Source organism: Protomyctophum bolini, assembly GCF_963924005.1.
Source record: "Protomyctophum bolini genome assembly, chromosome: 13".
NCBI lineage: Eukaryota > Metazoa > Chordata > Actinopteri > Myctophiformes > Myctophidae > Protomyctophum > Protomyctophum bolini.
The window spans coordinates 43,101,419-43,115,749 of record NC_137874.1 but is presented as its reverse complement, the minus strand read 5'-3'; the positions used below and the strand labels follow the sequence as shown (position 1 = coordinate 43,115,749).

The 14,331-nt window shown below is 42.4% G+C and overlaps 1 protein-coding gene across 1 annotated transcript; it reads right to left on the bottom strand.

Moving 5' to 3' along the window:
• Positions 1-218: 218 nt before the first annotated feature.
• On the bottom strand, positions 219-12,500 carry pgrmc1 (progesterone receptor membrane component 1; the record flags this gene model as incomplete). The annotated part of the gene is made up of 4 exons (XM_080779383.1): positions 219-3,518; positions 4,727-4,882; positions 8,580-8,769; positions 12,384-12,500. The coding sequence occupies 4 exons, from the start codon at positions 12,498-12,500 to the stop codon at positions 3,415-3,417; spliced, it is 567 nt and encodes a 188-aa protein (XP_080635509.1). The 3' UTR covers positions 219-3,414.
• Positions 12,501-14,331: the final 1,831 nt, after the last annotated feature.

Below are 14,331 nucleotides of genomic sequence, written 5' to 3'. Positions count from 1 at the left end.
CAGTCATTAAGACATGAGAATCCCTGGAATCCCAGGATTACATTAGATAATTTGACACTGGGTGAAAAAAAGTGTTGCAAAATCATGGGATAAAATGTATTAAAAAAAAAGTAGATGTTTAAAAGTCATTACACATTGGCTATGCAATAAAAATGTCATGAATTAATAAAAAAACAAATGACGAGAAGCCGCAATAATTAGAATCACAAACAACTGACTCCATTATATAATATTTATTTATCAATTGTATCAAAATATCACACAATACAATGACATTTATAGTTGAATGGATGTAAAAATGCATTTTTAATTCTGGAATGTTCAAAACCGTTGGATCTCGTCCGTTTCAATCCAACAAAAGAATGCTGGACTACGGTACAATCTGAACTGCAACCTCTAGTCTAAACGTTCCGTCTGAGATTATGAACCATGAACAATCAATTATTCACATGAACAACAATTAAAACAATAAACAAATCAGCATCATTGTTCATTTGAACAATAATTAAACTCTCAAGAGCAGCGTTATATTTCCCCCCAACCCATTTTCTTTTACCAACTTGGACAATAACAACAATACAATAATGTATTCTGTAAATAACGGGCGTTAAGAGTGAAACGTGATCCTATCATGTAGGACTAATGATGATGCATCTTTAAAAAAAAGTATTGCTGCAAGGTTAATATATTAACGAGACCATACAAAGCGTCATATATGTATAAAACCAGTGTAGAGTAGGAGAGCAGCGACAGACTTTGATCTCACTGCAAAGCGGGTGTCTATGGGCTATAGTTCCAAACATTGGAACTATCCCATTGAGACAAAGTGGGTGCCTATGGGCTATAGTTCCAAACATTGGAACTATCCCATTGAGACAAAGTGGGTGCCTATGGGCTATAGTTCCACACATTGCTCCTATGGCCGGAACTATCCCATTGAGACAAAGCGGGTGCCTTATGGGCTATAGTTCCACACATTGCTCCTATGGCCGGAACTATCCCATTGAGACAAAGCGGGTGCCTTATGGGCTATAGTTCCACACATTGCTCCTATGGCTGGAACTATCCCATTGAGACAAAGCGGGTGCCTATGGGCTATAGATCCACACATTGGAACTATCCCATTGAGACAAAGCGGGTGCCTTTGGGCTATAGTTCCACACATTGCTCCTATGGTTGGAACTATCCCATTGAGACAAAGCGGGTGCCTATGGGCTATAGTTCCACACATTGCTCCTGTGGCTGGAACTATCCCATTGAGACAAAGCGGGTGCCTTTGGGCTATAGTTCCAAACATTGGAATGATTAGAATGAGCCACTTCCGCATTCCATTGTTACAATGGGAGTCAACGCTAGTGTCGCCACTCTCTTACTGGATTACTCTGTATAAAACAAGGCTGACTATGTAAGGAACAAACGGTTTACTTGAATCTGTCGTACAATATCTTAGGCCCGGCACTTGCAAATATCCTCACAACAGGACAGGAAATGTGTTTGTTCACCAACCGGGTTGTCGTGGAAACATCACGTCAATTACCTCAAATCATTTTTAAACAGTTTAACTAAATGCATGAAATATAGAGTGTCGCAGCACCGAACACACATTTAACAATAACAATGACCCTTGAGGTACAGTACGTTCCAGAGAGGGTCCCAGCTAAAAATGACTGATAGTTATAGCAACCAAAATGGACCCCTTTTACAGGTCTGTAGAACTCTCAAAGGTTAAATGAACATTGAGGTCTTTACAGTGTAGACTGGGTGGGGGGGGGGGGTCCTTGAAATGCAAAAGGCAGAGAATGACTGAACTGACTTATTTTCCGCGCGCCTCTGTGTGTGTGATGCCAATTTTACATTGTGTGTGTGTGTGTGTGTGTACAGTGTGCGTGATGTCACAGTGACTTTATGGTCCAATAGGGGCCCTCTCTCTCTCTCTCTCTCTCTCTCTCTCTCTCTCTCTCTCTCAATAAGGCAGATTGATTAATTGAGTAGCCCTGTGTCTCGTGCCGAAAACAATCCGTCGACAAGCTCGGCTGTTCTGGGCGCGAGACGGCGTAGCAGATAATTACACGTTCTAGACGCCAGCTGTGTGTGAAGTACACACAACTACACAGAACCACACAGAACTACACAACTACACAGAACCACACAGAACTACACAACTACACAGAACTACCGGCTGAATTATGGTCGTCGTTTGGAAGACAATTAATAGAATGCACTTTATGAATGAGCAGCGTCGCCCCAGTTCACCCTAAAGATTACTTCTTTTCCTATGGATTACACACACCCCCATGAAGCCGAATACAGTCATTTATTTCTTTATACCAGCACCTAAATAAGGTTCTGAGGTCTCCTACCTACTAGCCTGGGCACCATTTCATTTAGGGTGTATGATCCTGTCGGGAGCGGATGATATGGCTACGTCATGTTGTAGTATTGTTTTGTAGTCATCAGGATGATATCGTTACGTCATGTTGTAGTATTGTTTTGTAGTCATCAGGATGATATCGTTACGTCATGTTGTAGTATTGTTTTGTAGTCATCAGGATGATATTGTTACGTCATGTTGTAGTATTGTTTTGTAGTCATCAGGATGATATCGTTACGTCATGTTGTAGTATTGTTTTGTAGTCATCAGGATGATATCGTTACGTCATGTTGTAGTATTGTTTTGTAGTCATCAGGATGATATCGTTACGTCATGTTGTAGTATTGTTTTGTAGTCATCAGGATGATATCGGCTGTCGACTACAAAACAATACTACAACATGACCGTAACGATATCATCCGCTCCCGACAGGATCATACGGACTTTTGAAACAGAGACCAGGCTTTCCTCCGAGGTGGTGGAAAGCCTGGTGAGGCGAGGTTACCTACCTACAGAGTCTCCTGTTGAGGAGATGGTTCTGACTGAGGTCTCCTGCCTACAGAGCCTCCTATTGAGGAGATGGTTCTGACTGAGGTCTCCTGCCTACAGAGCCTCCTATTGAGAGACGGTTCTGACTGAGGTCTCCTGCCTACAGAGCCTCCTATTGAGAGACGGTTCTGAATGAGGTCTCCTGCCTACACAGCCTCCTACGGAGAGACGGTTCTGACTGAGGTCTCCTGCCTACAGAGCCTCCTAATGAGCGACGGCCCGGTCATCAAATGATCGGCACAGGAATGCAACAGACCATAGAGTCCATAGACTGAATTATAGACTGAATTCAAGGCTTCATGAGGTGTGTGTAAAACAGATCAGGTCAACTGCTGCTGTAGCATGGTGTACAACACAGAAAGGCACACAGAGAGGCATTATCAGGTAAGGCATGCGCGTGTGTGCGCGTGTATGTGTGTGTGTGTGTGTGTGTGTGTGTGTGTGTGTGTGTGTGTGTGTGTGTGCGTGTGTGTGTGTGTGTGTGCGTGCTGGTTCTACTCCGTCTTCTTCTCCTGCCGGTCCTTGAGGTCCTCGTCATCGGTGTATTCTGTCGGCTCCTCCCCCGGCTTCAGAAGCTTCCCCACGTAGTCGTACTTCTCTGTAGATACACGATAAATACACAAGAAATACTTCTGTGTCACAGAGAGACAGAGTCACAAGAAATACTTCTGTGTCACAGAGAGACAGAGTCACAATAAATACTTCTGTGTCACAGAGAGACAGAGTCACAATAAATACTTCTGTGTCACAGAGAGACAGAGTCACAATAAATACTTCTGTGTCACAGAGAGACAGAGTCACAATAAATACTTCTGTGTCACAGAGAGACAGAGTCACAATAAATACTTCTGTGTCACAGAGAGACAGAGTCACAATAAATACTTCTGTGTCACAGAGAGACAGAGTCACAATAAATACTTCTGTGTCACAGAGAGACAGAGTCACAATAAATACTTAGATCGTGTGCGTTGTGGCGTCTCGGTCGAGGACCGCGCACCACGGGTTGGTAACCCCGGGGAGAGAGAGAGAGAGAGAGAGAGGGAGGGAAGGCCTGAGACGCTCCGTGCTGGGTGTGGTCCAGGACGCACGGTACATCCCACGGCATCTCTTCAATTACAATTATCAGACGAGCTGACACCTGCGTGCTGACACCCAGACAACATAAAAGCCCTCTCTCTCTCTCAGTCTAGTCGAGACTCTCCCGGGGGGACAGACTGACCTGGTGCTCGGTAAGACCAACCCATATTCCCTCTCACCATATGATATTATATAATATAATATAACATAATTATATTATATTGATCGACCCATAGTAATTGTGTTGTGATTCTCTTGTCTAACGGGACTATCCAGGCACCGACTAAACCTGCCGTTGGGCTCGGAGGCTTATGGCAACTCATTCCCCCTATCCCCTATATAAGAGACTATTTGACTGGAGGACACGGCCCGCTGTAAAGCACCGTTATTTGGACCCAGGGACGGAGAAGTCCCACAACCTGAGTTAAAAACCTTATTCACCTTTTCTAGGGCTGAGTCCTCCTCCCGCCCTCTCCCTACTAGCTGTAGGCTGAAAAGACTATGTGATATAATTTTGAGTGAATAAAACTGCGCCTAAAAAAGGCTTGTTGCAACGCTGTCTCCTGTGTTCCTTGATGTGTAATCAGAGCCCCCACAGCGTGCACAAGGAGATTATAGATATTCGATGACTACACACCATGGGAGCCACCGGAGGCCAATGATGGATGCTAAAAAACGGTAAATAAAATACACATACACAGACAGACAGACAGACAGACGGGTACATACGGGTGAACTGCGTCTCCCATTCGTTCAGGCTGTCTGTCTGCATGGCGTTGAGGTCAGAGAGGTCGTCGTGGGCGTCGGTCAGAGCTTCCTGCTCCAGGCAGAAGGTGGCGAGGCCCCTGGAGGCGTCGCGGCCCGCAAAGACCCCGTAGGGGCCCTCTGGAACACACACACACACACACACACACACACTATAAATGACCTGCAAAGACCCCGTAGAGCAGGGGTAACCTCAGGGGTAACCAACCGGGGGTTCGCGAGCTACCGGTAGCTCGCGGGAACCTTTCGAGTCGATCGCGAAGTGTCAGACCCATTGGAATGCAAATGCTTGCCTTTCAGGCTGCCTTTATATCCTACTCGTCTCTTTGAAAACGCTTCTGATTGTGATTGTGGGTGGGGGGGGGGACGGATGACGGGGACCAAACGGCGGTGAAAAGTTGACTTCACTGACTGATTTATAAACGGCTTGGAGTCAGTGTTACTTCCATGTTGCGTAGCATTGTCCAATCTTTGGTATCTTTGGCAGCAGCAGCTGTAGGCTATTTTGTCACGATCGCGTTAATGAAACCAAACGCTACACGCGGTGCAGGATTATTATTTCATGTGAATCATGTCAAAATGAAAAGATGATGATGTGGTTGGCACACAGCGCAGCAGCAGCACAGCACAGCGGCCCGAGAACACAATAAGAAATATAACATTATTATTCTCCTCCTCCTCCTCCAACAACTCGATAACGTTCTCATTTTAGTTTGTTACTCATTTTCTGAGCCATGCAAATAAACAACAACCAGCACTGACCGGAGAAGGAGAGGTTCATGTGCCCTGCGCGTAAAGCTTAGCCAGAAACAGGACAGTCACTTATGCGTCAGCATGGATGTAGCCTCGGAAACCCAGACGTTATATTTCCAGCACAGAGGTGAGGGGGGGTATCGCACGCTGAGAGCCACATACACAGCTGCATTTGGTTTTTAATTAAGGGCGTGTTCTGAATAGACCAGTCTGCAATGCAAACTAATAGGCGAGTGCACTCCAGGGCATATGCAAAGGGAAAGAATGACTTCTGTCCGTGACAATAATCAATGCTACAGTTTGAATTCTGTACACACGCACACATAGAGCAAAAAATATGATAAATATGAAATATGAAAACTTGTTGAAGTACAACGCATGAGTCAAGTAGCTGCTTTTGAATCAAACCCTCTCCTCTTTACTGAGCCTACTGTCATTGAACTGCTGTCCGATAAAATGCAGGATGTGTTTGCATTAACTTCAGATATTTAAATGGAGATTATTGGATTAGTAGGCCTAAGTGACTGTCACCTGCAGGTCAGAGCTAAAGAGAAGGAATTTGGTCTCTTGTGAGCAGAGAAGTATCCCCTGATTGTGTCGTGTGCACTGAAGCTGCATGCCTACTTTGGTTCCACGTACTTATGTGAAATGGCCTTTTCACAAATGAAAATAATAAAATCCAAGTTTAGAACTCGTATGACTGACTCACATCTTAATGACACCCTCAGACTGGCAATCACTAAATATGAACCAGATTTCAAAACGCTTGCAGATAAAGTGCAGTCACAGCAGTCTCATTAAAGGTGGGCTGACCCTGAGAGTATGTCACCATATCTGTGCAAATATATATGGTCATGTTATGCCTATGTCATTTGAACATCTGCCAATGTGAATATTCATTGAAATGAGAAACAAAATATTTCTAATACTAATTATTTCTAATTTGTCTTAATATTATTTGACATTGATAATATAACATACTATAAGTATTTATTCTAATTTAAGCTTTAGTCTTTGTGTGGATGTGTGTACATGCATTGAGCCTGTCAGAAATAGCAACAAAACAAGTGTTTTTTCTAACACGTTTTAGTGGTAGATCTTGGCTTACAATTGGGAATAAAATGGGCTCTTGGGCTTGAAAAGGTTGGTTACCACTGCGGCGTAGAGTGACACACACATGATGGTCATTGAACACTCATACTGAACGGTAGGCTACACTCAAACTGAAATTGTATTAATGGTTTGCGATGTTATATTTATTAATCACTTGTTTTATATTTAGTTGTATTTTATTTGTTTTTCTTACAGTCTTGTAAAATGTATTTAATATGATGTAATTGTAATGTATTTTATGTGTGGACCCCCCAGGAAGAGTAGCTGCTACTAAGGTAGTAGCTAATGGGGATCCAAATAAACACACACACACACACACACACACACACACACACACACACACACACACACACACACACACACACACACACACACACACACACACACACACACACACACACACACACACACACACACACACACACACACACACACACACACACACACACACACACACACACACACACACACTCCACCCACACTTTATTTATGTCTACACAAAGGAGATGCATACAAGGACACAAATATTATAGGTGCATCAACCCATTTAGGCCTGACGTCGAAATAAAAAAAAACATTCCCTCTGAAAGAATACATACCTATTCAAAGACTTGTGGCGCATTTTTACGATCTTTCAAAAATAGCAGACCTAAAGCTTGTAGATGTGCTTGTATAACAGAATGCTTGAAACACCAAATGGGGGTCCGCGCCCAGAATGGGTTAAAGTTACATCTGCAGCCCAGGCGGTGGCGTAACCGTCTGGGCACCCGACTGGTAATCCAGTCTCAGTGTGCCGCGGGTTCGAGTCCCGAGCCCGACACGGCCTTTACTGCATGTCTTCCCCCCCCCCCCCCCCCCCCCATCTCTCTCCTGTTTCCTGTCAGCCTACTGTCTGTCCCTTCAATAAACCAATAAAAAGGCGTAAGACGCAAAAAAAAAAAAAAAAAAAGAAAGTTACATCTGCAAAGTCATGGCATGCGTTTTCATGATACAACAGGCATGTGACTCAGTACTCTATGGGTATAAGTAACATTATAAGTACTCAGTACTCTATGGGTATAAGTAACATTATAAGTACTCAGTACTCTATGGGTATAAGTAACATTATAAGTACTCAGTACTCTATGGGTATAAGTAACATTATAAGTACTCAGTAGTCTATGGGTATAAGTAACATTATAAGTACTCAGTACTCTATGGGTATAAGTAACATTATAAGTACTCAGTACTCTATGGGTATAAGTAACATTATAAGTACTCAGTACTCTATGGGTACAACATAATGCTTGAAACACCAAAATGGCTTAAATATAGTTTTGTCTTGGCGTTTATTGGAGCCTAAGGGTCATGGTCGTGATGTCATCACGTCTGATAACAAACTGGCTGGTTCTGCTTTCCGCTGCTCTGGTCTGACCTTTCACCCTTCACTGTGTCCTGAACACACAGGCCCTCCAATCACTGCCAGAGAGGCAGCGACAGCGTGCACCGTTCTGTTCTTAACCCATTCTGACCGGAGATCAGATTCATACCAGGTTTCCACTGGACACACACTGGTCTGATGAACCCATTCTGACCTGAGATCAGATTCATACCAGGTTTCCACTGGACACACACTGGTCTGATTAACCCATTCTGACCTGAGATCAGATTCTAAAAATGTCAGTCGTTCTTCGATTTTTCAAAAATAGCAGACCTACAAGCTCGTAGCGCGCCACTCGGTGGCGCGCTACGAGCTTGTAGATCTGCTATTTTTCAATAGCTAAAGCATAACATGATGCCAAACACCAACACCAAAATGGGTTCCCGCCTCCCGGTCAGAATGGGTTAAGCATTATGTTATACTTTAGCCGTTGGAAAATAGCAAATCTACAAGCTCATAACGCGGCACGGAGTAGTGCCGCGTTATGAGCTTGTAGGTCTGCTAGCTGGATGGATGGATGGATGGACCCACCTGGCCCGTAGAACTTCTTCCCCCGGGTCACGTCGAACACCTTCCCGTTGACCGACATGAGGATGCGAGGGTTCTGGGTCCCGTCGTACGGACGCAGGTCCGGCAGGCTGAAGTCCCTCTTCTTCATCCTGGGGAGAGGAGGCTCCTGGTCCCCCTCTAGGAGGCCTGAGGGCTGGTCCCCCCTGAAGATCTGAACAGGAGAACATATATTAAACCTCCTGGTCCCCCTCTAGGAGGCCTGAGGGCTGGTCCCCCCTGAAGATCTGAACAGGAGAACATATATTAAACCTCCTGGTCCCCCTCTAGGAGGCCTGAGGGCTGGTCCCCCCTGAAGATCTGAACAGGAGAACATATATTAAACCTCCTGGTCCCCCTCTAGAAGGCCTGAGGGCTGGTCCCCCCTGAAGATCTGAACAGGAGAACATATATTAATCCTCCTGGTCCCCCTCTAGGAGGCCTGAGGGCTGGTCCCCTCTGAAGATCTGAACAGGAGAACATATATTAAACCTCCTGGTCCCCCTCTAGAAGGCCTGAGGGCTGGTCCCCCCTGAAGATCTGAACAGGAGAACATATATTAATCCTCCTGGTCCCCCTCTAGGAGGCCTGAGGGCTGGTCCCCCCGGAAGATCTGAACAGGAGAACATATATTATATTATAACGGTCCTAATCCTCCTGGTCCCCCTCTAGAAGGCCTGAGGGCTGGTCCCCTCTGAAGATCTGAACAGGAGAACATATATTATATATAACCTAATCCTCCTGGTCCCCCTCCAGGAGGCCTGAGGGCTGGTCCCCCCTGAAGATCTGAACAGGAGAACATATATTAAACCTCCTGGTCCCCCTCTAGGAGGCCTGAGGGCTGGTCCCCCCTGAAGATCTGAACAGGAGAACATATATTAATCCTCCTGGTCCCCCTCTAGGAGGCCTGAGGGCTGGTCCCCCCTGAAGATCTGAACAGGAGAACATATATTACAATATAACCTAATCCTCCTGGTCCCCCTCTAGAAGGCCTGAATATAGTATACTGATATAGTATTTATTTCAGCTATCACAATTCCAAACCCGCTTTAATTACTTTATGACTGGTATTAAATGACTAGTACTTAATGACTAGTATTAAAATGTTCTTGTCTTTTTGTGTCCAATGTAGTTACTGTATGTTAACAGTTCATAAAGTTAACATAACTATAACTAAATGCATTTGAAATTCGATGAAAAGGTAACTTTTCAGGATTCCAATTCAAATATAGCAAAAAATATCCAATCTACAAGCTCAAAACGTGTCGCATTGCGACGCGTTTTGAGCTTGTAAATCGGCTATTTTTGTTTGATAACAATCCACCGTAGACATGTTATGAGCTACTTTCTGTCAAGAGATTCTGTGCAGATGATTATTTTTCTAAGTGCTGGAGTTTGGTAGCGCTCGTCGTATGTCACTGAACGGCCCTGCGTGCGTACCACCTGTTTAGAATTTGCATTTGCGGGCAGCAGCGCGACCCGTTAACAAAAAACGAGTGCTTCCAAACTACAAAAATAATCACATGCACAGAATTTCTTGACAGAAAGTAACTCATAACAACATCTCTACGGTGGACATTAACAAAAGCTCGGCAGATTGAAAGAGGATAATTCAAGCTTGACCTAGAGCTGCGATGATGGCGAGTTTAACGTAGTTTAAGACGAGCAAAAGTAAATTGGATGAGCAGGGAGTCAATGGAGGGTATTCTAATGCAACTCTAGATTCATCCCATTATTAAATACATCTAGAGTTGCAAATTGCGGCTAGAGTTGAGCAGGTGACAAGTTTGACAACTACGTCTCTGCTTCTCAAAGCTGTGGGTCTGATTTAATACAATGTGAAACACTGCCTGAACACACTCTATAGCAATGATTACTGTCACAATATAGAGCTATTTAACACCGTTACAGAACACACTCTATAGCAATGATTACTGTCACAATATAGAGCTATTTAACACCGTTACAGAACACACTCTATAGCAATGATTACTGTCACAATATAGAGCTATTTAACACTGTTACTGAACACACTCTATAGCAATGATTACTGTCACAATATAGAGCTATTTAACACTGTTACTGAACACACTCTATAGCAATGATTACTGTCACAATATAGAGCTATTTAACACTGCTACAGAACACACTCTATAGCAATGATTACTGTCACAATATAGAGCTATTTAACACTGCTACAGAACACACTCTATAGCAATGATTACTGTCACAATATAGAGCTATTTAACACTGTTACTGAACACACTCTATAGCAATGATTACTGTCACAATATAGAGCTATTTAACTCTGTTACTGAACACACTCTATAGCAATGATTACTGTCACAATATAGAGCTATTTAACTCTGTTACTAAACACACTCTATAGCAATGAATACTGTCACAATATAGAGCTATTTAACACCGTTACAGAACACACTCTATAGCAATGATTACTGTCACAATATAGAGCTATTTAACTCTGTTACTAAACACACTCTATAGCAATGAATACTGTCACAATATAGAGCTATTTAACTCTGTTACTAAACACACTCTATAGCAATGATTACTGTCACAATATAGAGCTATTTAACAGTTACTGAACACTCTATAGCAATGATTACTGTCACAATATAGAGCTATTTAACACCGTTACTGAACACACTCTATAGCAATGATTACTGTCACAATATAGAGCTATTTAACACTGTTCTGAACACACTCTATAGCAATGATTACTGTCACAATATAGAGCTATTTAACACTGTTACTGAACACACACTATAGCAATGATTACTGTCACAATATAGAGCTATTTAACACCGTTACTGAACACACACTATAGCAATGATTACTGTCACAATATAGAGCTATTTAACACTGTTACTGAACACACTCTATAGCAATGATTACTGTCACAATATAGAGCTATTTAACACTGTTCTGAACACACTCTATAGCAATGATTACTGTCACAATATAGAGCTATTTAACACTGTTACTGAACACACACTATAGCAATGATTACTGTCACAATATAGAGCTATTTAACACCGTTACTGAACACACACTATAGCAATGATTACTGTCACACTATAGAGCTATTTAACACTGTTACTCAACACACTCTATAGCAATGATTACTGTCACAATATAGAGCTATTTAACACTGTTATTGAACACACACTATAGCAATGATTACTGTCACACTATAGAGCTATTTAACACTGTTACTCAACACACACTATAGCAATGATTACTGTCACACTATAGAGCTATTTAACACTGTTATTGAACACACACTATAGCAATGATTACTGTCACAATATAGAGCTATTTAACACCGTTACTGAACACACTCTATAGCAATGATTACTGTCACAATATAGAGCTATTTAACACTGTTACTCAACACACTATAGCAATGACTACCTGTCACACTTATTTCAACATGGGGGGAAATCACTTTGGACAACTTAGTTTAAATTCTAACAAAAAACTAAACAAAAGAAGGAAACCGACATATTATAACTCACTCAACTGAGATGGAAAACACAAAGTCTAAAAAAATAAATAAAAATCCGTTTAAAACTGTGACTGTCTTCATTATAGAAACAAACAAAATGCCAGCAGTAACTAAAGACTGAAGTCTAATGGAGAAGTACTGTGTGTACACACACACACACACACACACACACACACACACGGCCCTATTTAACTTTGTTATTAAGTTTGATGATTGCATAAACTAAATCAATTGGGAGTTTAAACTACAGTCGGACCGACCTTGTAGAGCAGAAACAGACACAGGGCCAGCAGGCTGAGGTTGAGAGGAGAGGTGAAGATCTCAGTGAGAACAGAAGAACTTTGCTCCAGCGTCGCAGCGGCATCTTCCTCCGCCATCATGTCCGCCATGTTGTTGTGTTGTGTTGCGCTGCTGCGGCTCTGCTGCCCGCTGACGTCATCAGGCGCTCCGCCAATGTCGTTGTGTGTTGTGTGGCTGCTGCTGCTGCTGCGGCTGCTGCCTGCTGACGTCACTCACCAGCGTGTAAAGCGTGCGTGCACTCGTTGCCCTTGTTGTATTATTACTGTAGGTGGCAGTGTTGAGCGAAGAGGGGTTTAGACCCCAAAAAATGACTGACTGACTGGGGTATTCAACGATTTTTCAGTACTATTAAGTGGTGTAAAAGCAAGTGTTGAATTCGTCGACTAAAACTAAGACGAAAAATGTTCGTCCACTACCTTTTTTCACTGAGGACGTCAGGACTTCGGTGCTCTATACTGGACCCTTCCTAACATTTCAGTCTGGTTTTTATTTGTTGACGAAATTGGCAATATATTTAGTCTTTGGTTTTTCTCATCATACCATTTCCATTCAGTTTGCCTCAGTGAAAAAAAAAGAAAAGGTAGTCGAACATTTTTCGTCATAGGTCGACAAAAAATGTATATTTATTAATGTAACTTTATTGAATATCAACACAGCCTTTTTTTAATCATCATGTGCTTTGTCTTTATATTTTACAACAATATTTATCTGGAATCAAGTCATCCTGGAGCATCACCACAAAATAATACAAATAAAGGTTTTTCTTTAGTTTTTTTTATCTCAGCAGTTCCTCAGGAAAAACCAAAACTAAATCATCACGTCATTCCCAGTCAGTGTTCAGATTAAAGTTACACGTGTAAAAACATGACCCCGTACATTCAGATTAACCCATTTTGGTGTTTTAATCATCATGTCATGCTTTAGCTATTGAAAAATAACAGATCTACAAGCTCGTAGCGCGGCACCGAGTGGCGCGCTACGAGCTTGTAGGTCTGCTATTTTTGAGAAATGTAGTGCAAATCTTTGAATATATATTATTTCAGAGCGGGTTTTTTTAACTCAAATCTTTGCTTCGGGGGGGGGGGGGGGGGTCCCTGGAACAACATGTTTTCAGATGGGGGTCGGCGGCCAATTACATATATTTTCTGGGGTCCTTGGCATGAAAATGTTTTCAGGAAACTGTCATGATTTAGAAGACATTTAGTAGAATCGACATCAGGTTGAAATGGGTTAAAGTTCACACGTGTAAACATGAGCCCAAACATTCATTCGTACTTATTTACATGTAAACTAATATATATGCCAGCCATTCTCAACCTTTTATTTTACATTTCCCCACTTTGATAAAAAAAAAGATTTTTCTGGGACTCAAATCAGCTCCGTCGCAAAATCCTCAGTATTAATTTTCAGCCACATCGGGAGCATCGGGTGATTTATTGAATGAAGGCAGAGATAAAGTTAAATAAAGACAATCATTGGATTTGGTTCGATTTGTTTTCTGGGGGGGGGGAATATCAGAGCAGAATTAAGCTTCACCACTTCAAGAACATAACACAAACAAAAGAAGAAAGAAAGAAAGAAAGAAAGAAAGAAAGAATGAAAGAAAAAAGCAATCTTAAGTTTGTTTTCGGAAAATAAATATGCACTTTTGCAAAGCACTTCGTAATCATGGCACCAACAATAATCTCCATGGCACGCGTCAAGGTCAAGGTACACGTCAAGGTACACGCCTGGTCTACAAGCTCCTACGACCTTGTAGATCTGCTAGTCTTGAAAAAAAATCATGAAAACATGGCGCAAATCTTTCAATAGACATTATTTCACATTTCACAGCAAACGTTTTTTTAAACAAATCTTTGCTTCTTGGGGGTCCCTGGAACTACATATTTTCAGATGGGGGGGGGGTCC